We start from the raw sequence: 25,270 nt of genomic DNA on the forward strand, positions 1-25,270 counted from the left end.
CATCCAGAAGTTAATAAACGCCACATCATCAATGAGTTCCAAAACCGATTCCACCTCGACGTGAACGATTCCTCGTAAAATCTGATGAAATATTTTAACATCATGGACCAGGCATGCGAACCGGACCGGAACCGACCCATTAAACTTGGAACCGGAACCCGAACCGGAACCGAACCTACTGTATCAGTTTCAAAACCACCCCGAGCCTATTATTAAATGGATAAAAGTGATTGGAACATGACCGGTTTGAATTAAAAAATAAAATAACCGTGGGCCAACGATTATCGACCCAATGACTAAGGCCTTCTTTTTTTCTTCCAAAATTGGGGGCTAAATTGCAAGTTTTTTTCCCCACTCTCTCTAAATTCAAGTATAAATATGTAGTTATTTTTTAATATTTTCACCCAACAATTTCATTTTATAATTATAGAGTTCTCTTCACACAATTTTCTGTTTGCTATTATTTTTTAAAATTGTCAAAAAGAGATTTTATTCTTTTTTTTCTTTACAGTGGCAGAGTACCATAATATATATACACGGGAGGCTTGTTCTAAGGAATATATAATCTAAGGCTATAATTATGGGTGACACTTTAATTTAGAGATTTACAATGATATACTTTCTATAAGTACTAGAAGATTCTAAATTAACTTGTATGACAGTTCATGTTGACACTCCCCCTCAAGTTGGTGCATATATGTCTTTGATGCCCAACTTGTGAAGTGAGATGTAGAAGTTTTTGCTGGACACAGTCTTTGTGAGGACATCTGCCAGCTGGTCTTCTGACTTGACAAATGAGAACCGAATGATCTTCTCTTCAAGATTTTGTTTGATGAAGTGCCGATCAACTTCTACATGCTTAGTTCGATCATGCTGGATTGGATTGTGAGAGATGTCAATGGCTACCTTATTGTCGCAGAACGAGTTCATTTCTGAGCTAGGGGCAAAGCCTATCTCAATTAGTAATCTTCTTAACCAGAGTAGTTCGCACGTACCCTTAGCCATACCTCGAAACTTTGCTTCGGCACTGGATAGAGCCACAACCTTTTGTTTCTTGCTCCTCCACGTAACAAGATTTCCTCCTACAAATGTGAAGTAACCTGAAGTAGACTTCCTATCAGAGATATTTCCTGCCCAATCTGCGTCTGTATACCCATCAATATTCAAGTGATTATTTTTTTTGAATATTAGTCCTTTCCCGGGAAAGAACTTTAAATACTGAAGAATCCTAGTTACTTCATTCATATGTGCCTCACTAGGACAGTGCATGAATTGGCTCACTACGCTTACTGCGTACGAAATGTCTCTGCTGCTTGCACTCTAACATCCCCACCTCTGATAGTAAGTCCAAAACATATTTTCTTTGAGATAAGAATATGCCTTGTTTTGATCTGGATACCTCGATTCCCAAGAAGTATTTGAGTCCTCCTAAGTTCTTCATCTCAAACTCAGTCGACAATTGTTTTTGAAGCTTGGTGATTTCTTCTTCGTCATCCCCTGTGATGATCATGTCATCTACGTAAACAATCAATGTGGTCTCTTCCCTGATTGGTGTTTTAGGAAAAGGGTATGGTCTGAATTACTTTGCTGGAATCCATATTTTTCATCGCTGCACTGAATCGGCTGAACCATGCACGGGGAGATTGCTTCAAACTGTACAGTGCTTTTTGTAGTTTGCATACTACTTTCTCATCAGGATTTGTCGAGTATCCATGTGGGATTTCCATGAAGACTTCTTCTTCTAAATTACCATGAAGGAATGTGTTCTTCACATCAAGTTGATGTAGTGGCCAATTTAAATTAGCTGCAAGAGATAACAACACCCTAACAATATTTAATTTTGCTATTGGTGAGACCGTTGCTTGATAATCTATACCATATGTCTGTGTGTACCCTTTCGCCACGAGCCTCGCCTTGTACCTGTCAATGGATCCATTAGCATTGTATTTAATGGAGAAGACCCATTTGCACCCTACAGTTTTTTTTCCCTTCGGGTAATGGGACAAACTTCCAAGTCTTGTTTTTTTCTAAGGCCTTCAGCTCTTCTTTTATCACTTGACTCCATTGTGGATCATGTAGTGCTTCTTCTACATTTTGAGGAATATAATCTGAGGACAGTTTATGCGCAAAAGCCTTGAGTGGTTTGGATAGCCTGTGAGTGGACACATAGTTGGCTATAGGATATTTGGATCTTCTATCTTCTACTTTTGGAGAGTATCGGCTTGGTGGTTTTCCTCGGTTATGTCTGTTAGGCAAGGAGTATTGTATAATACTATTTAAATTATCAACAACAGGAGATATAGCAGAGGAACTTACCTCAGTGATATTCTCAGGAGAAGGGCCTTCGAGTACTAAATGAGGGGGGCCATCACTGGTTGGTTCTTCAGCTGTAGGATGTTCTTCAGTCAGCCTTCCTCGGTATTCCATCATGTGGTTGTTCTGAGATCCCTTTCGATTCTAGCCATGTTGTTGCTAGCCAATTAACCTCTTCATTTGGAGGCTCCCCTTGAATAGATGACTTGGTGGCAGGCGATGGATAGAAGGTCTCTGCTTCAAGAAATGTGACATCCATGGTGATGTATGTACGTTTAGTGATGGAATTGAAACATCTATACCCTTTTTGATGCATAGCGTAGCCTAAGAAAATACAACGGATTGCACATGGATCTAACTTGGTTCGCTGATTTTTATGGAGATGAACAAAGGCAACACATCCAAAAATTCGAGGTGAAAGCATTAACACCGTGGGTAGAGACGTATGGCTCGAGAGAGCCTGCAGGGGGGTCTGAAATTGGAGGATTTTGGAAGGCATTCTATTAAGCAAGTATACGGCTGTTGTAACTGCATCACCCCAATGCCGAGAGGGCACATGTGCTCCAATCAACAAAGCTCGTGTTGTTTCTAATATATGTCTATTTTTTCTCTCAGCGATGCCATTTTGTTGAGGAGTATGGGAACATGAAGTTTCATGAATGAGACCGTGGTGCTGAAAGTAAGTCTTGAATTTTGTATTGACATATTCACCGCCATTGTTGGTACGTAGGGTCTGATTTTTTGCTGAAAATTGTGTTTGAATCATTACATGAAAAGATTGGAACACGCCAAACAGCTCTTCTTTCCGTTGAAGCAGATACAACCATGTCATTCGAGTACAATCATCAATTAACGTAACAAACCATTTATTTCCAGATGGAGTAGTAACATGAGAAGGTCCCCATACATCCGAGTGAATTAAAGAAAAAGGACATTTCTCTTTTGGTGTGGCTTACTGGTTACGAAATTCTATGGCTTTTGGCTACAATACATGTTTCACATTTAAAAGATGATGGTTGTAATGTAGAAAATAGGGTAGGAAAAAGGTGCTGCAAGTTTCCAAAAGATGGATGTCCCAAGCGCTTATGTAGAAACCAAATTTGATGTTCTTTATCACTGGTGTGCCGAGTGTGATGCGCTTTCCCTGAACTGAAGTCATCCATGTAGTAGAGTCCCCCTTTCTTAGTACCACGCCCAATGATCTCCTTGGTGAGAATATCTCGAAGAAGACAGAAATTGGGATACATTAACACAACACAATTGAAATCAGTTGTAACTTGACTGACAGAGAGCAATTTATTTGACAAAGATGGAACAAATAAGGTATGGTTCAGGGAAATAGATGAGGATAGGGCCACTGTTCCAGCTCCTGTGACTAGGTATTGAACTCCATTGGCATTTGCAATACAAGTTCTCCTTTGTTGAGTGTTATGTGAGAAATCATGGGAATCAAAAGTCATGTGATCAATAGCCCTAGATTATATAATCCACTTGCTTTCATTGTGGTCATGACATGTGACCAACGCTTGTCCGCAATTACCTTGATCCCCGAGGGCGGTAAACAGATTTGTTGATTCTGGTTGAGTCGTGAGAGAGGATTGAGAGTCTGCACTTGCAATTGCTGCCCTTCCCGTGTCTTCATTTGTATCAGTCCCCTCACATTTTTTTCCGAGCCTGGAACTCGCTCCACCACTCAGGGTACCCATGTAACTTAAAGAACGTTTCACGGGTATGTTTTGGGTTCCCACAGTGAGTGCATTTCAGAGCTCCAAATTGGGGTTGTGATTTTTGTTTTCCTGGTTTGAATCCTTTTGATGCCATAACCGCACCGGGAGCAATGTCACTACCTGATGTCATGACTGCTTGCCTAATGTCTTCATGTCGGAAATGAGCATACGCGTGCTCAACTGTAGGAAAGGGTTGTAATTGAAGAACATCACTTCGAGTCTATCTAGTTGATCATCTAAGCCATCAAGGAAGACATAGACTATATATTCCTGTAAGATGAAATTATACTTCTGAATATCTCCTGGACATTTCATTGGATTAGGACGACGAAAGTCAATTTCACGCCATAAGCCTTGAAGATCATTATAGTATTTTTCAATGGAGACACCCGCCTGCTTCATGTGAGTTACACGTCGTCGAAGGTCATATACTTGAGACGTATCAGTGCCATCAAAGAAAGTTATAGCGATTGAGTCCTATACCTGTTTAGCAGTTGGGAATCGAATAAAATTACCGATCAACGAAGGGTCCATCGAGTTGATCAACCATCCTTTGACAATGGCATTTTCAGTTCTCCATTTTCGGAATGATGGATCAGTTTCGAGCGGTTGTTCCGAGTCACCGGTGATATATCCCAGTTTGTCTTTTCCTGAGATATACATCTCAACGACTTGAGACCACAAGGCATAGTTGGAACCATCCAACTTAATGCCAATTGGAGCATTGGAGAAATCAGATGGGGTTTGAGGTGAGATTTGAACTTTGTTCAGGGACTCTATTATTTTAGTTTTCCAGTCCTCGAGACTGGAGTCTGCCATGGTTCTTGTATGTTAGAAGTTTGGATCAGTGGGTGGAGGTAGCAACGATCCTAGGGATCTGCTCTGATACCATGTCAAAAAGAGATTTTATTCTTTTTTTTCTTTACAGTGGCAGAGTACCATAATATATATACACGGGAGGCTTGTTCTAAGGAATATATAATCTAAGACTATAATTATGGGTTACACTTTAATTTAGGGATTTACAATGATATATTTTCTATAAGTACTAGAAGATTCTAAATTAACTTGTATGACAGCTCATTTTGACAAAAATATTTGCTATTTGTTATTATTTACTACACATTCACTAAATTTTATTTCAATGACATCTTCTTCAAATTTTAATGTCGGTGGATGGTGACAGACGTGCCCGACGGCGTGGTGTGTCTTTATTGGAATTTGGTGAAGATTTTGGCTATATTCTCGACTTTGACGAAGTTGAACCGGAACATGAGGGGAAGACTACTATGAAACTTTCCAACAGAGGTGGGTGGGAATTTTCGAATATCGTCGTCCGTCGGAGCAAGTAACATGGTAAAGATCATGAAGGCGGGCCGAACAAAGCGAAACAAAGTTTGGTATCACTTTGAAATTGAAAACAAAAATCAGGTACGAATGAATTTTTTGCAAAAATAAAAATTCTTACAAAACTGGTTGTGATGCCGGTAATATCGGAATTTTGAAAAAAAATCGGTCAAGGTACAAAAATTTGACCATGATACTTTATAGTCACTCGAAAAAGAACAAACTCAAAAACAAATTAATCATTTAATGGTTAAAAGTTTTACAATTACGAAAGACATTTCTCAAAAAATCATTATTAAATTCGTTACGAAATGTTGCCAACCTAGTTTAAATAGTTGAACAATAAGGTTTTGTGAATTTACTAATATCATCCAGCCTTAATTTCACAATATTTCTAGGAACACACTTAAGAAATACTGTTTTGATATGTATGAAGAAAACAAATTGTCATTAATTTATCATCTTTCAAATATTACTTGTAGAGTTAGTTTGACAACTGATATTTGGACTAATATAAAACTAGAATATTATTTTGTTGTTATATATCATTGGATTGATTAAACTTGAACTAAATAATAATAATTTCCCTTTAGATAAATTGGAATCGTCACACACCGGATATACTATAGCTAGATATGCTTTAAATGTTGCTAATATTTATGACATACAAAGGAAAATAATGTCGATGACATTAGATAATGCGAGTGAAATAATGTTACAATTAAATATCTTAAAGATTCTGAGAGGAATATTGTATTCCGAATTCATTTTAGATATTATTTTGATTTTGCACTTCTAGACAAATTTAATAGATTTGTTTTTCCAAGATTTATTATATCCTATCATTAGGAATGATTCAATTTAGTTGGAAAATTATCTATAAGATATAAGGTATGGTATTTAAAATGGAGTTTGATTCCTATTAAACTCTGGTTTTCCTTGTTTATAGGTGTGAAGGATCCATGAAGATCTAGGTCAAAGAAGAGACTATATATATACAAGGGTCTATTATCAATATGCGAGAAAAAAAATATACCTTGATGGCGGCAGGAGTTTTGCTCGTGAAGACTTGCATACAAAGCACGGAGGTTCGTTAGTCAAGTGACCGTGTTGTCAATTGGTGTTACCAACACTCAAGAACAACACTGACGCAGAGTGTTGATCGTAGAGTGAATTCATTTGGTTTAAGCAATACGTGTTTGGTTTATGCATCTAGTTTTTATGTGGTTTATTTTGATAGTGTTTTTAATTCCTTGGAGTGTCAAGGAAATTGATTTTGTTTTCTCACTATGATGGTTTTGGTGTAAACGATTTACATAATTTTATAGTGAATTTTTTGCCATGAGGCATCACACAAATATTTGTACTTGTGCATAATTGAAATTCAAGTATTCATTTGTTGAAATTACGTCCATGTTAAATAATAAATTTCCGCTGCTGTGTTGTGTGTCGTGTTGACAACACCGAGCACAACACCCAATTCTAATATACCAGTTTTTATATTTATTTACTGTTAATCTATGCGCAGTAATTCTTTCAAGTGGTATCAGAGCCTTCACTTGATACACTAAGTGACTGATTCTGGTTTATTGCTGTTTTACAGGAAATACACCTGATAAATGGATCCACTAGCGACTAATACCACTTTTAGACCACCAGTCTTGGATGGTTCGAACTATGCTATCTGGAAAGTCAAGATGAGGATGTACATCAAATCTATCGAAGAAAGGGCATGGCAACGAGTCTTAGATGGTTGGTCTCCACCAAGGATAGTTGATGATGATGGAGATAGTCGAAGCAAACCAGAGAGTTCCTGGTCCAATGATGAAGTTCAAACCTCGAACTTCAATTCAAAGGCGCTAAATGCTATATTCACCTCTGTAGATGTCAACATGTTCAGTCTCATCACCAACTGCATTTCTGCCAAAGAAGCTTGGGATATTCTTCAAAAGCACTGTGAAGGATCTGAGAGTGTTCGCAGAACCAAACTCAGGATGTTGACCTCTAAATTTGAAAGCTTAAGGATGGAGGAAAACGAGAATATTGTGGAATATGATCAGAGATTGCGTGAGATAGCAAATGAGGCCTTTAGTCTCGGTGATCCTATGTCAAACGAAAGACTGGTTAGCAAAGTCCTGAGATCTCTTCCTGAGCGTTTTAATATAAAAATCTGTGCTATTGACGAATCCAAGGACACCTCTACACTCAATCTGGAAGACCTAATTAGCTCTCTCAGAACATTTGAGATGAATCTAGACCTACAGAAAAGAAATCCTGGGAAGGCTGTTGCCTTACAAACTACTGATGATTCTGTGAATAGTCTAATTCAGGAGGCAAAGGACTCTGATCTTGGCGAGGAATCAATCTCCTTAATCACAAAAAAATTTGGTGACTACCTAAAAAGAATGAGAGATAAGAAGAAGATTGTATCAACATCAAGACCACAGTTTGTTCCTTATGAAAAAAATAAAATAACTGCATCAACACAAGGGAATTTCAGATCAAGAAATGATTCATCAGCTCGAACAGAAACAAAGAAACTTGATTCAGTCCAATTTAGAGAATGCTCTGGATTTGGTCATTACGCAAATGAGTGCGCAAATCGGCTTCGCAAAAACAAAAATATGGCAGCTACACTAAGTGATGAGGACCCTGATGATGATTTTGAAACCAAGGAAGGAGATGATTGCACCTCTTTATCTGCCGTCCAGGATAAAACCTACAAACTGCAGGTCAATCCCTTTGGTGTTGCCACTGGTGTTGCAACACCAGGGCGCAACACTGTGTCAGAATCACTGTGTCTCAATGCTAACTCTCTGGAAATTTCAGAAGCTGACAAAATTCAGGAATCTGACCAAGAAGAGCTTACTATGGAAATTGTCCAAAGGATGTATGAAGAACTTTATGATGTCTGGCTCAAAAGAAATAAGGCAAACTCATTACTGTCAAAAGAAAACACTGAGTTGAAGAGCAACTTGTCTCGTCTAGAAGTTTTGCTGAGTAGGAAGGATCTTGACCTGTGTAAAGTCAAAGATGATTTTGAGAAAGCTTCAAAAACTCTTGCCAAATTCAATACAAGTTCATCAAAACTTGACACTAGTACTGACTATGGGAAAGGACAGAAGATCTGGCCTTGGTTATGTTGCAAGTATGTATGAACATGGTGAGTCGTCTAACTCCAGTTCAAGGACCACAGTATTTGTGAAGGGTGCAGGAGTCGATGCTGTCACTAAAACAGAAAATCCACCCATGAAAACTGTACAAAGCTCAAAGCTGGTCTCTGAACAGACGCTGAAAACATCCAGTTTAGGTTCCTCACCGCCAAAAAGTCACTTCTCAGCAAAGATGGCTCAAGACAAGAAGCATGTATCAATCTCAAATCCCAAGCATCGAAAGCATCATTTCATCTGTCACTACTGTCGTAAGACTGGGTACATCAAACCTTTCTGCTACAAACTCAGAACCTGACTATCTCAGGTGGCATTCAAATCAGGTGTTGCATAAGGTGTTGTCCAACACCACATCCAAAAGTTCTTCCACTAAGAAAATTTGGGTACCAAAAACTGTTATACAATGCAATGTCATTTATACATCGCTGAAAACTAACATTGCAGGAGCATGGTACTTTGACAGTGGGTGTTCCCGTCACATGACAGGTTCTAAAGAACACCTCATTGATTATTCTGAACTAAAAAGTGGACGTGTAACTTATGGAGGTGGTGCCAAAGGGAGAATTGTAGGCAAAGGAACCCTGAATGTTGATGGGCTTCCCATGCTTCACAATGTCCTACATATTGAAGGACTTAACTCGAATTTAATAAGTATAAGTCAACTTTGTGATGATGACTTACATGTTAGGTTCAACAAGAATAATTGTGAAGTTTTTAATGATGCAAATGTTTGTGTTATGACAAGAACACGGTCTGCTGATAAATGCTATCTTGTGGGAGATATTAATGATTGTCGAAGTGCCAAGGTAAGCAATCTGGATCTATGGCATCAAAAACTGGGTCATGTGAGCTTCAAGACCTTGAAAAATCTCTGTAAGTATGAAGCTGTGAGAGGTATGCCTAATTTGTGTTCAGATAATGCATATATTTGTGGATCATGTCAAAAAGGTAAACAAACCCGTGTTGCACACCCGGTGTTGCGACATTTTGGGACAACACGGTGTCTTGAACTTCTACACATGGATCTAATGGGTCCAATGGATGTTGAAAGCTTGGGAGGTAAGAAATACTCACTCGTTTGTGTTGATGATTTTTCTCGTTTCACTTGGGTAAGTTTTATAAGAGAAAAATCGGATACATTTGATGTCTTCAAGAAACTGCATGCAAGAATAACCAACTTGCATGATGAGAGAGTTGTTAGAATACGAACTGATCATGGGAAAGAATTTGAAAATTCTCTCTTTACTTCCCTATGTGAAAAGAAAGGAATCTCTCATGAATTTTCTGCTCCTAAAACTCCTCAACAAAATGGTATAGCCGAAAGGAAGAATCGAACTCTTCAAGAAATGGCACGAGTCATGCTGAGCTCAAAGAATGTGTCTAAAAGGTTTTGGGCTGAAGCCTTGAACACAGCTTGTCACATTTCTAACCGTGTATTTCTAAGAAGTGGATCCACTATGACCTCCTATGAAATCATCATGGGGAGGAAACCAAACCTCAAATACTTTCATGTTTTCGGATGTATTTGCCACGTCCTAAATGATCGAGAACATCTCGCAAAATTCGATTCCAAAAGTGATAAGTGTCTATTTCTCGGATATTCAATGAATAGTCGGTCTTATCGTGTGTTTAACTTAAGAACAAGAACTACCATTGAATCTATTAATGTCGTTTTTGATGATCTTGCTGGACTAACAGGAAAATCTAAAGAGGATGATACTGAGGGACTGTTGGATACAAGTGAGCCATCAACCAGTATTGGTGTTGAGGTTAGTGTTGAGACCAATGAAGCAACACCATGTACAACACCGCCACTAACCAGAACTGAAGCCATGGAAATGAAAACGACGACGATGATGAAGCGATACACAATGAAGGAAGAGATATTCCCAGCAAAATTCAAAAGAATCACCTATCGTCACAAATTATTGGTGAAATACATGAGGATGTGCAAACAAGGAAAAAGGAGAAGGTTGACTACCGAAAAATGATCGGATTAGTGTGTATGAACTCCACATTCGCCCAGGTAAGCCACTCATGCTTTGTGTCTTCAATTGAACCTAAAAATGTGAATGAGGCTCTAAAGGATGAATTTTGGGTTAATTCCATGCATGAAGAAGTAGAACAATTTGTCCGCAATGATGTGTGGGACTTAGTTCCCAGACCTTCGAACATCAATGTTATTGGATCAAAATGGATATTCAAAAATAAAACAGATGAATCCGGTAACATTATTCGAAATAAGGCACGATTGGTAGGCTCAAGGGTATACACAGGTTGAGGGGGTGGATTTTGATGAAACCTTCGCACCTGTGGCACGAATGGAGTCTATCCGATTGTTACTTGCTGTTGCATGTCATATGAGTATTAAATTGTATCAAATGGATGTGAAAAGTGCTTTCTTGAATGACATTTTAAATGAAGAAGCCTATGTCTGTCAACCTAAGGGATTTGAAGATCCTCACCACATGGATCATGTCTACAAACTGAAAAAGGCCCTGTATGGATTGAAACAGGCTCCACGGGCTTGGTACGACAGGTTAGCTGACTATCTGATAGACTTGGGGTTCAAACGAGGTGAGGTTGACAAAACCCTTTTCATTCAACAACTAAATAATGATATTTTGATTTGTCAAGTATATGTTGATGACATTGTTTTCGGTGCCTCATCCCAAATACTTGTGAGTAAGTTTGTGGACTGCATGGCGTCTCAATTCGAAATGAGCATGGTAGGAGAACTAAATTTCTTTCTTGGATTACAAGTTAAGCAATTGCATGATGGTATATTCTTGTGTCACTCCAAGTATGCAAAAAATCTGATCAAAAAGTTCTCTACTGACAGCTTAAAACATGTGAGAACACCTATGGGGTCGAGTGACAAGTTATCTAAGGATGGTGTTGCCGAGGGTGTTGACAACACCATGTATCGTAGCATAATTGGGAGTCTTCTGTACTTGACTGCTACTAGACCCGATATTATGTTCAGTGTGTGCTTATGTGCAAGGTACCAAGCAGATCCAAAAATTTCGCACCTTAAAGCTGTGAAACGTATAGTAAGATATATTGCAGGTACACTAGAATTTGGTTTGTGATACACTCATGACACAAACACAAACTTGGTAGGTTTCTGACTCTGATTGGGCAGGTGATTTAGATGATAGGAAAAGCACCTCGGGATGGTGTTTTTATTTAGGAAATAATCTTGTATCATGGGCTAGCAAGAAACAAAACCGTGTCTCCCTGTCCACATCTGAATCTGAATATGCGGCAGCTGCCAATTGTTGCGCTCAAGTTATGAGGATGAATCAAATGATCAATGATTCTGGGTTTCATAGTGACATAATGATTGTGTATTGTGACAACTCTAGTGCCATAGACATTTCTAAGAACCCTGTTCAACACTCTCGAACTAAACACATAGATATAAGACATCATTTTATTCGAGACTTGATTGAAAAAGGTATTATACGATTGGAGTTTGTCAGGACTGAAAACCAGCTGGCCGATATTTTCACGAAACCTTTGGATTTTGAGAGATTTTCCAATCTTAGAAAATCTCTCAGCATGTGTGTGCTTTAAAAACATTTGTTCAGTGTTGTCCATGGTGTTGCCAACACCAGAGACAACATCTGTTTGTGCATGACTATTACTAGGATATTAGGCATACTGCATATTCATAATCATCCTATTTATTTGTGCAATGACTGAACATTGAAGGCAAATTTCCGAAAGGCACTCTCTGAGTGATCATACTTCCAATCGAATGATGAGGAGTAAATTATGCTCACTCCAAGACATTGAGTAGTTGAGGATGTTCATGTAAATCGTGATCTTGTGAAATGTGAAAAAGTGACTTGGAAAATGTGAGCATAAGGAGAAAAACAGAAAAGAGGAAAATAAAAAAATTTGTTAGAAGAAAATGAAAAAAGCTACCTAGAGGAGTCCATTGAAGACCGTTCTTCTAGTGTGGGAGTTACCACTTCTAAGTAAAAATAATAATGGAAAAAAGCTACCTAGAAGAGTCCTTTGAAGATCGTTCTTCTAGAGTGGGAGCTACCATTTCTGAATCAAAAGGAAATTTTATGGAAGTTTGAATGAAACTCAGTGGTGTTGCCAGAAGTGTTGCCAACACCAAGTTCAGACACTGCACAAAGTTATACACTGCCTGACATTTTCTGAGAAATCATCATATTATAGGCATATGTAAGTCATGCATATTGTTCTTTTTGTTTCGTGAACTCATCATATTCAGTAACATATCAGTGTTGACTCATGACGATTGATGGAAACTTTAATTGACCATGTTGAAAAGAAGTGACGTCCTATGGATATGGGGTGAACTCGAAGTGGTTTTGCTCAGGCTGGTCTTTGATGTTACTGTGACTTGAATTGTCCTTTATCGTTGGATATAAGGAGTAAAAGTGCAATTTAGTAAGATAATTTCGAAAATGGTAAACGTTGAGTCGAAAATTTTTACCGTTACTATGCAACGTTCCGAAACTGAAATTATTTGTTACCAGTTGATGTGAGGGTTTTTATACCAACCTAATTGAATTCTGATCAATTTCGTTTTTGCTCTTTTCTTTCAGATTTATCAAATTTGATCATTGCTCCCTGTTTCATCCCTTAACTGTGAAAATTGTCCTTCTCAATTTACTGTCTCACTCTCCCTATTTGTAAAAACAAATGGCAGATCATCAATTCGATCCACAGGACATACGAAGTGAAATGGCGGCAAGTCATGGTGTTTTTCCTCTGGCAACAACACCTCCAACAAAAACACCTCCAACCACACCACCGTCTGAGAACCCTCCTGAAAACCCATTGCAGATGGTGGCTGTTGACCCAGAAGCAGTCCCGTTGGAAGAAATTCTCCCTGGAGAGCCTGGTAATCCATTGGATGCTGACAACCCCATAGACAACGAGATTTATCGAAGGGCTTTTCCCACTCAACCTCTAGTGTTTCGAAGGCAATCAAAGCGGCAAGCAGGGTACAACCCTAACTTCGATGCTCCAAAGAAACCCCGAATGGCCACCTATTTTACACTTGATCCAGATTTTTCGTCCGGAGATGATGATGAAACTTAAAATTAATAATTTATTATATGTTAAAACCTGTATTTTAAAATTTAAGTTTCATTAAAATTATAAAATTATGTTATTTAGTATTGTTTGTTTATATTTAATTGTCTTACTAAATATGTTTTATTTTCAGGTTTTCTACTGTGTTGGTAAAATAATAATAACTCAAGCTAGAGAATTCAAATGGAGGTGACTCAAATATGTTTGGAATCCTTGAGAAATTATCTACAACTTTGCAGAAGACATAATTGCCTAAAAAGTTCATTAAGATGATCAAATTGTGCAAATATCAAAAGGAGGACAAATTTACTTTTACTATGACCAGCATATAGTAAAAAAATTATAACTATTTCAATATTTAACCAAATGAGGTGAACCAAGTGGCCAAATTCATCTACAGACAATTCCCCACATGTTTGCTGTTTTGAGCAGAGTCAAATTCGGTGATTAAAATTGTGGAACAAAGCATTGAAAGAAGGGACATGGAATTGAACTTGGGGGAGACAAAGAATACTATTGCAACTACATGGCATTAATAAAAATTTTGACCATTTTCTCTCATTTGGCCTATAAATAGAGGCCTTGTGCTAGCTTGAGAATCATTCTATCTCATTGTAAAATATAGTGTGAGTGTGTATCAAAGTTCTAAGTTCCAATATATTTTTTTTCATGTTCTCAACTATGAGTGATATTTTAGTGTTGATCAAAAGTAAGCTTATGACAAGCTAAATCTATTATGTCAAGGTGAAGAGGATGCATTCTTGGTGAAATAAGATTGTTTATATTTTGTATATTCTTTCTTTATTTCTTTTCATTTAGCTAACTTATTTTTATTGTAGGTATAAAAATGAATTATTTGTTGTTATCAATTTACATCAAATGTTTGATACCATTAAAGTGGTTATCTTGATTTGTTGTTTAATTTTGATACAATAAATATTTCATCACTTATTATTATTATAAATATATATAGATATATATATATATATATATATATATATTTATATAATAATATCATAATATTTCATTTAGACGATAGCGTGGCTCTGCCGGTTGTTCTAAATGAAATATTATGATTTAATACTATCATCTAACAATTTAACATTTACTTTTTCGCATCTAACTTTTACTTTCTCGCAACTAACTTTTATTTTTCCGCAACTAACATTTACTTTATCACAACTAAGTTTTACTTTACCGCAACTAACTTATTAAATCAATATATTTCATTTAGGCAATAGCGTGGCTCTGCCGGTTGTTCTAAATGAAATATAATGATTTAATTTAACATTTACTTTATGCAATTATTTATTTATATAGTTATAATTATAATCATAGGTACCATATATAAAATATCGGTTAATTCGGTATTTTCTATAGTGGGAACTATATTATATTATGTGTGTGTTTAATTTTCTTGGAACCATTATTTATGGTGGTTTCTTTTGTTTTACTTTTAGTTAAACAATATTACATAAACCAAGAATAAATCCTCAAGCCTTGACAAAATTTATAATTTATAAACTTCATTCTTGCATTTGGTAATCTATAAATTAATAAATTTAAACTCAAAATAACCTCTCTGAGGATCGATCTCGTACTTACGAAATATATTACTTGCAGACAACCTACACTTGGGTGAATTATTATTTAAGTAGTAGCAGATGACTCAGATGATGAAAATTTCGAGTTGGTTCATCGGAAGCGGTCAACTCGTACAAAGAAAACATCAGCTTCATCATCCTCATCCGCTCCTCCAACTGATAAATCTTCTGAGCCCCCTAACGAGGTATGTTTCTCTTCTGAGAATGAACAATCTCTGGCAGACTTTATGAACAGTCTGAAAGAGGCGAAAGGCGGGCAGACCGTGGGATCTACTAGGGATGAAGGCACTCCAGTTATCCCTGAGGAGACTGAACCTAACCCTGAAGCCAAAGAATCAGTGAGTGCCCATGCTCCTGAAGTTGAACTTGAAGACCCTACTGATGGTGTTGACACAGGTGTTGCAGATAATGTTGACAACACAGACTACAATCTTGCCCACTCATTCTCAACAAGATTCTACACTGAGGCGGCTGTCAGCAGATGGGCTCTTTATGCTCATCGTGAATTTATCGAAGAACGCAATATCAACTTCGAGGCATACAGAAGGTATAATGTATCCACATTTTTGCAACAACGAAGGCTGAGCTCCACTATTAATTCGGTCATGCCTTATGCAAGAAGACCAATACTTGAGTTCTACTGCAATTTGGTCTCCGCTATTGGAAATGGGCGTTCGGTCAAGTACGGCAGAGTATTTGTTCGGGATATCATTTACGATTTCTCTCCGTCCTCGATAAATGAATTTTACAAAACCCCATCAGAAGACGGTATTGCTGACCTTCCTCACATTGATACAATCACCTCTGTGCTCACTGGCGGAATTGTCACTACATTTCCATACCTCCCTCAACGACTTTCTGCAGCAAACCTGACTTTGTTTTACTCTGTGAGACACAAAACAGCGATTCGTAACTGGACCCCATCTACAAACTCTACTGTGGTTACACGACCACAAGCCATTGTCTTGTTCTTTATAGGCACCAGGCGTCCTTTTAATTTTGGACAGTTGGTCTTCACCACTGTCATGCAGTTTGCTGAAGGACAGATGAAGTCTGTGAAATTGCCCTTTCCCTCTCTTATATTTGGGATCCTTGAATCTCAAGGGTTTGTGCCGGATGAAGATGATCAACTAACGGAGACTAGAGAACCATAAAAATTTCCCCTGCTTTCCTCCGAGGTAATCGGAAAGTGGACCTTCCCTGGTCGGCCAACGTGGAAACTGATGCTGCTGCCCCCACTGCTGGTGTTGCCCCAGTGTTGCCCCTGGTGTTGGCAACACTCCTACCTCGTCCCACTCGAACTCTAATGACTATATCGTTTTGATGGTCCCCGAGATTCATGAACAAATTACTTTTGGTCTTCGTCAGATTCAACAGGCCCGGGATACCATTGCCTCGGCAACCAAGATGATCAGCCAATCCAATGCCACAATTGCCTATTTTGAACAACTAATTGCAGATTATCGGCTACATCTCGCGGTAGGCGTACATTCTGGCCAAAAAGGGGGAGATAGCGATGATGTACCTGGTTCAGAGGCTGGTCCCTCGAGTGCTATTCAGGAAGGCAGTGATAATGAGAAAGACACTGATGAACAAGTTGATTAGGCTCATGTGTTGCTCCTTGTTTTATGCCTACTTTGTTTTGTTTCTAATGAACTTGTTTTATGCTTACTTCTCTTTGTTATTGTGTCTTGATAATTCAGGGGGAGAAGCAATTTACAACTCAGGGGGAGTCATGACTCAGGGGGAGTTGGAGTATTTTTGTCAATTTGTTAGTTTTTGTCCAGAATTGCAAAAAGGGGGAGAATGAAAGGAATATTGTATTCCGAATTCATTTTAGATATTATTTTGATATTGCACTTCTAGACAAATTTAATAGATTTGTTTTTTCAAGATTTATTATATCATATCATTAAGAATGATTCAATTTAGTTGGAAAATTATCTATAAGATATAAGGTATGGTATTTAAATTGGAATTTGATTCCTATTAAACTCTAGGTTTCCTTGTTTATAGGTGTGAAGGATCCATGAAGATCTAGGTAAAAGAAGAGACTATATATGTACAAGGGTCTATTATCAATATGCGAGAAAAAAAATATACCTTGAAGGCCGCAGGAGTTTTGCTCATGAAGACTTGCATACAAAGCACGAGGGTTCGTCAGTCAAGTGACCGTGTTGCCAATTGGTGTTACCAACACTCAAGAACAACACTGACGCAGAGTGAATTCATTTGGTTTTAAGCAATACGTGTTTGGTTTATGCATCTAGTTTTTATGTGGTTTATTTTGATGTGTTTTTAATTCCTTGGAGTGTCAAGGAAATTGATTTTGTTTTCTCACTAGAATTGTTTTGGTGTAAACGATTTACATAATTTTTATAGTGAATTTTTTGCCATGAGGCATCGCACAAATATTTGTACTTGTGCATAATTGAAATTCAATTATTCATTTGTTGAAGTTACGTCCATGTTAAATAATAAATTTCCGCTGCTGTGTTGTGTATCGTGTTGACAACACCGAGCACAACACCCAATTCTAATATACCAGTTTTTAATATTTATTTCCTGTTAATCTATGCGCAATAATTCTTTCAGATTCATTAAGACTAAATTTATAGGAAATTATTGCGTGAAAAGAGATTTCGTTATTGGAAAGCTTAGTCATTGCTAACGGAATTAGATATAAGAAATTTCCTCTTCCTGTTGAAACTCGATTGAATTTTTTTGTATAAATTATTTAGTATTTGTTATGTTCTAAAATTTTATTTACACCATATTACAACATTGTTGCGGCATAATCTTTAATATGGAAATACTCTTATTTAGATATTTTGAGTAACTGTTTTTCTTTGTTGAAATTTTTTAAAGAGGCATTGAAAATTTCCTGGTGTTAACAACCTTACTGCAAACATGTTTCAATATCTACTTTTCAATATGTTTTTAAAATTTGTTGAATATCGTACAAATATTGTTATGAGTGATTTTATTTTAAGTATGAAAGATAAATTTTTAGAGCATTGGGAGATTATCTCAATTGTGTCCGACGTAGAAATCTTGCTTGACCATAATCAAAGTCACGGAAGGCGCCATAAAAATATTTTATGAATATTATGCTACATTTCTTAAGAAGAATTTTGATGATCACAAGAAGTCAATCATGCATTCTCTTCAAAATTATTCCATATGTACGCTAACAAACAAGGTGGAGCGAATAACAAGTCGGAGAAAGATCCGAAAGAAAAAAGCAAAACAAAAGCCATCAATTTATTTCAAAGTTTGAAATGGAAAAAGTAGAAAAGCAAATAGGTTACATCAATAAAGTTCAATGATATACAAATCTATTTAAGCCAGTATTTTTAGACTCAATTTCAATGTTTTAGAATGGTGGAGACTAAATTCACAACTTTATCCGGTCCTAAAGGCAATTCCAAGAGATGTCTTAGCAGCTCAATGTTCAAGCGTTGTTCCAAATCAGCATTTTCAACATGTGAAAAAATCATCGGAGAACAAAGAACTAATTTAAACCCATAAACGCTTAACATGCTAATATGTCTACAAGATTGGTTTGCGGCAGAAATTTGCAAGCTCAACTTCTGAGACAAATTCGGAGTATTCTCAATATATTATAGCAAGTCGTGAAGACTTTTAAATGTTTGATGTAGATTTTAATATTTTATTTATATTTATCCTTTTGTATGATGTATTTTTTCAACTCAAAGTACTTAATAAAAATAATAAAAAAAATTCCATATTAGTTTCGCGAATCACCACCCCAGCGGGACCAATGCACATTGGGGCTGTTGAAAAGTACCTCCCTAGCACGCCTCGTTATGCTCCAACTCTCTACCAGCAATCCGGAACTGGTCCATCCACTATCGGTTCAAGTAGTGGATCGGATTGTTCCAAGTATAATAATGTGGAATCGAAACTGTTTCAGAACCGATTTTTTGGACCCGTTCTTACTGATTCTGACATTGCTAGATTTGTAACCAGTCAGATCTGGACAATAACCATAAGAACCTCGGAATCGTTAAACATACCTAACATGGACAGCCTAACATGGACAAAAAACTAGAACGGTATTTGATGCCATCGGTTTGTTTATCTGAATCAATGCCTGACAAGTTGATTATGACATTTGTACATACCCTTTATTTCTTTTTATCTAAATTCGTTAAACAAATTTAGGATTTATTCTCTTTAATTTACAAATTTTCTGTTTGTACCCAATTCTTGTTTTGATCTTATATCTCACTCAATAATCATTCAAAGCTTATTTCAATACCAAGTTTTATATGCAGACGTTGATGAGAAAAGAGTTCATTTAGCTTTGCATTTTCCAGACTGTCCTTGCTTCGAAGAAAAACCACTTTCTTGATTCAAAATACATGGGACGAGTTATGAAATTTGCCAGCTCATCTTCTGTGTGCAAGACCTGAATCGTGCAGTAGATAAAGTTTAAGGGGCAAAGCTCTCGAGTTTTTTTATGCACAGCTGAAACAGGGCATCAATTTGGGACCATTTTTAGTAGAAAAATCGATGATCTAACACTTTTTTCTCGACACCATTATGAGATTAATAACATAAACATGCCAATATATCATCAAGACCAAGATTCAAGCGGCACACTAACATGAAGTCTTGATTTTCGCAACACAAAACACGACCATGACCAAAAACGAGCCCCAATCCACAATAGTGTGAGCCTAGTGACGCACAACAGCTGGAATTGAACCCCAAACAGGTGTTTACAGAATTTTTAAGGCAAAATCGTAGATGGAACTCGACTGCTCACAAACCCTCCCAAGCTTGACTCCCAAGTTCGGTTTGAGCTATCCACAGCCGGAAGTCAGGGTTTCGGGCGACGAAAATGGTCGGAAATGGTGCAAAGAGGCATCGCGCCATCGGACGAGAAAAGAAGGCCTACGGATTGACCTTGGGGTCGTGATTTTCTCCACAACAATGGTGTCAATAGATAGCTTAGGTCGAGAGCTATCCGATTATAAGGTCAACTTAAAATTTTATGGCGACTATGCGACGGTGGTGGCGACCAGAACCAGTCGTGGTCAGCAGGTCGGTTAATCCAGTCAAAAGTTTGTCCCAAAAGACAGTTCCGATCACGGTTTACGAGTACAGAACTCGTCGATCCGTCAAATCCGATCAAGTGGTCGTTCGACAAATTTTTGTTTTTCTCAAAAATTTAAATGAATTGCTATGATCAATGGATCAAGTGATTGTTGGAGATCTAGGGTCACTATTAAGTAACTGTTTGTTGAATCGACGGGTCAACTTGCCAGGTTGACCTTTCTATATTTTTTTGTATTTTTTTATTCGAGCGGTGTCTCACCCGATATCCGATATCTTTACCAAACATTTTAAAAAAAGGTGGCGCTTCCTTCATGTGATATACAAGTCAAATGCAAATATTATTCAAAAACTTACAAATTTCAAAAAGGAGGTGGTTATAAAACTTTGACAGGAGGCACGTGGAGAAAAATCATCTGGTAAAAATTGATATTGATTATTCTCAAACTCAAAGTCCAACATTCTTTTCTCAACCGGATCTCAACTTTTTAAATTCGACGAAGCTAAATTTAAAGAAAAAACAATTAAATTTTGTATGATTGAACAACTTTCTTTTAATATTAGTGATATCTTATTTTGTGAAAATTGACTTTCTAAAATGCAAATCTACGAAAACTCTCAAACACAATTAAAAAATTAGCCATTGATAAAAAACAAAAGAATTAATTAAAGAATTTGTTATTTTAAATTAAATAATAAAATTTCTTTGTATTCGGATATTTGATCATTGACAAAGTTATTCATATATGAGTATTATATGTGATTGAATTGACAATTCTTAGAACATTAAAAAAAGATTGCTTGTACATATATGTTTTAGCGAAACACGCACGACACAATATTTCTCAACTTATATTTGTTATTTTAGAAGAATATGGTTTAACTTATCAAGTTTTTTCAATTTATTTTGTTAATGCTCGTGTATTTCTAATATTACTGAGCTTATTGAAATATGTAAATCATCACTAGGTGTTAAATTTTTTCATATCAGGTGTACAGTGTACACGTCAAATTTTAATATGGACTAAAAAATTTGGCATCACGTATTCAATTATTTAGGAACGAAATTCATTATTTATGGAAATATCCCCAAGTTATAAAACAACGAGGAAAATTTTGCAAAATAAATTGTATGAGGCCTAAATGGTATGCACGAGATGTTCAATCTCCTTGGAATTCAACATATAAATTGTTATTATTGTATATTTAATATAAAAATTTATTATGTATATTTTTTAGCAACATGTTCAAGCTCGTGATATTTATTTGTTTTCGAATTAATAGAACATATGCACTAGTATTTGTGAAAATTTAAAAGTTATAATGATACTAGTGACCAATTATCCAGTGTGTATTATTTCACTTCTTAATTATTTGGTTTTAGCACATTGTTGCAACATTGCATATATTTTTAGTGAATATATTATATCTAATGACGATACTAATTTAATGTATTTATGTAAGCAAAAAAATGGAAATAATATTTCTTACAAATTCCTAAAATAGTTTTATGTGCTTTTTTTAAACCCTAGATTTAAATTAAATGGTTTACAAGAAATGTTAACATTTTATTATTAATTTTTTAGATCCTATTACGGAAACGATTTCTAATATCTCATCGATTTTGTTTAATATTAAAACTCATTTATATGATATTTATAATGAATGTAACACCAAATATGGTAGACAAATTATTCTACATGAAACAAAATCCAACATCACTAGTAATATTACTTCTAAACTTACTAAAACACAACTTTTATTAAGGGAAGTGACGAAACATTCATGAGAATTCTCAAGTTTTCAGTCAGGAATTTGAGAATTATTTTACCACTACTTTTAATTTTAATGATGCAGATAGGGGAAACTTCATTGGCAACTTTCATTCTCTACAGATTAAATGGACTTTAGTGCATTTCTTGAATTTTCAATTGTTTTTCATCGAACTCATCCCAATAAAAAGATGATTGACACCTTTTACCACACATAGCTTCGCATTGCTTTTCATGAACTTATCGTGCATTTCTTGAACTTTCAATTGCATTTCACAGAACTCATCCCAACAATGAGGTGATTGACACCTTCTACCATACGGAGTTCCGAAAGACATCACATCAATAGTCACTTAGAAACTGTTATTACACGAAAATTTCACTAATGGTAAGGCTTCATGTCATCTTCTTCGAAATCTATAACTACAACTTGAAGGAAATGCTCAAGTGTCTGAATAATACGTTCGGTCTAACTATTTATTTAAGGATGATATGCAGTACTTATATCAAGTCGTGTACCCTTTTTTTTTTGGAAACTCGTCCAAAATTTCAAGGTGAATCTAGGGTCGCGATCTGATACTATTGTCGTTGGAATTACATGTAGTCTCACCACATTCTCAATATATACAAACATGTCATTTTCTTATACGGATAAGTTCCTTTCATATAGGATAAAGTGAGCCAATTTAGACAATATATCAACTACTACCCAAGTGACATCGAATGTCAAGAGATTCAAGACTATGTGGTGATAACCCCATAAGGATCCGGGTCATTTCAGCGATGACCCGTGTACCATCAAGAACTCGGGCACTTTCTCCTCTTCCTGGGCAGTCATCACAGCCCGGGCTCTCATCCAAATACCCGGGTAATCGACTACCCGGGCTACCTCGAGAATTGAACCACACTTGAGTATGATTGATACAGGCCGTCTAATCTGTCAGAACAACTTGGGCTTGGAGTGTCCTAGAAGCCATCAGAAGCAAGAGTATGGGCAACCGACTTGCCATACTTAGTACGTGGCACTGGAATCGAGGTACCTACCTCATTTTCTTACTATAAATAGCAGGTATTAATGTCATTTATATATTCTGAAATCTTTGAACCCTAGGGATTATACATATTTTCTCTCAAATATTGCTTGTGTTCATCTTCAACCTGCTGACTTTAGCATCAGAGTGGCTACGCCGGACACCCTCTAGCGCCCATTCACGAGTTCTTTTCATTGTTTGCAGGTGCTATCACAGCCATTATCCTCACTCAAAATTCCCAAACACTATAAATTGTTGATTCGATCCGGTGGAGCACCCGACCCTACTCATCCATTTCACTAGGATCACATGAACAGGCCTTCCAGGACTTGAAGATTCATCTTGCAGAGCTCCCTGTATTGGTGAAGCCGAGGCCCGGGGAGAAATTATTTGTTTATCTGTCCATTACAGAGTATGCTGTCAGCTCAGTTCTGATAAAAAAAGAAGGCTCTGATCAAAATCCTGTCTATTATGTCAGCCATGCTCTAAGGGGACCCGAGCTCCGATACAGTGGAGTGGAGAAAATTGCTTTGGCCTTGATCATGACCGCCCGGACGCTAAGGCCCTATTTCCTGTCACATCAAATCATTGTTCTTACCAATAATTCTCTCGGCAGGATCATGACTCACTCTAAAGTATCCGGTCGAATGATCAAGTGGATAGTAGAGTTGGGGGAGTATGACATTGAATACAAACCCCGGGTTGCCATCAAAGCACAAGCTCTGTCAGATTTTTTATCCGAGATGGTCCAACCCAATGAGGAGGAAGTATGGAGAATATTCGTGGATGGGGCGTCTAGCCTTGCCGGGTGTGGAGTAGGGGTTGTGATAATATCTCCCCCGGAAGAAAAGATTAAACTAGCACTGAGGATTGACTCCCGGGTAACCAACAATGAGGCCGAGTATGAAGCTGTCCTAGCTGGTATTCAAGCTATTCGAGAAGTCGGGGCTTCCCGGATTATTCTATATTCTGATTCGCAACTCATTACTCAGCAGATAAAGGGCGTGTATGAAGCTGAGGATGATAGGATGCTAAAGTATTTACAGCTCATCAAAGCCCGAGCAGAAGTTTTTGCGGATTGGGGTATTGAACAAATAACCCGGGAAGAGAATAGCGAGGCAGATGCTCTGGCAAAAATGGCTGCTTCTTTGTCAGAAGTTAGTACCCGGGAAATCTTGCATGCATCTCGGCTGATCCTTTCTACTGAGGAAGAAATGTTACCAGAACCCGAGGACTCCTGGATGAAACCTCTGATCAAGTTCATCGTAAATAATGAACTACCCGAGAAAAGAGCCCGAGCTCAGAAAACTAAGAGACAAGCTCCCAGGTTTGTTCTCTTAAATAATATTTTGTACAGGAGATCGTTCCAGTGACCTCTTTTATAATGCTTACCTGAAAAAGAGGTGGATTATGTCCTCCGAGATATTCATGAAGGATGTTGTGCCGAGCACCTCGGAGGAATGTCTTTGGCCCGGAAAGCAATGCTTGCTGGTTTTTGGTGGCCAACTTTAAGTCAAGATGCTGCTCGAGTGGTCCAAGCTTGTGGGGGCTGTCAACATCATTCGAGTTTTAAGCACAGCCCGACCACTCTCATGAAGCCCATTTGGGCATCTTGCCCTTTTGATCAATGGGGCACGGATATTGTGGGTCCTTTCCCGATTGCCCGGGCTCAGAAAAAATTCTTGTTAGTAGCTGTTGATTACTTTTCCAAGTAGGTAGAAGCTGAGCCCTTGGCAAAAATCACTAAGCAGGAGGTATTGAAATTTCTATGGAAAAATATTGTATGCCGGTTTGGAGTGCCTAGAAGATTGATCTCGGACAATGGAAGACAGTTTCAGGGCAAAGTAATTACGTCATAGTGCAAGGAAATGAAGATCACTCAATCTTTTACTTCTGTTGCATATCGTCAAGCTAATGACCAGATAGAAGTTGTCAATAGAATTATTGTACAAGCACTGAAGACAAGGCTGCAAGGCAAAGAAAAGAATTGGGTGGAAGAATTACCCAGTGTTCTTTGGGCTTATAGAACTACTCCCCGGGCACCTACTCAAGAAACTCCTTTCAATCTGGTATATGGTTCTGAAGCAGTCCTTCCAGTTGAGATCGGGCAAACTTCTTCCCGGGTAGAATCTTACCCGG

General features: G+C 37.3%; 1 protein-coding gene across 1 annotated transcript; it reads left to right on the forward strand.

Moving 5' to 3' along the window:
* Positions 1–23,751: 23,751 nt before the first annotated feature.
* LOC142525782 (uncharacterized) lies at positions 23,752–24,504 on the forward strand. Its single transcript, XM_075630073.1, has one exon. The coding sequence runs from the start codon at positions 23,752–23,754 to the stop codon at positions 24,502–24,504; it is 753 nt and encodes a 250-aa protein (XP_075486188.1).
* The last annotated feature ends 766 nt before the right edge of the window (positions 24,505–25,270 follow it).

This window comes from Primulina tabacum, chromosome 15, assembly GCF_025594145.1.
Source record: "Primulina tabacum isolate GXHZ01 chromosome 15, ASM2559414v2, whole genome shotgun sequence".
Taxonomy (NCBI): domain Eukaryota; kingdom Viridiplantae; phylum Streptophyta; class Magnoliopsida; order Lamiales; family Gesneriaceae; genus Primulina; species Primulina tabacum.

What these genes read in the sequence shown, in the direction of transcription:
- LOC142525782 (XM_075630073.1), top strand. Translation starts at nt 23,752, where the DNA reads ATGACTCACTCTAAAGTATCCGGTCGAATGATCAAGTGGATAGTAGAG.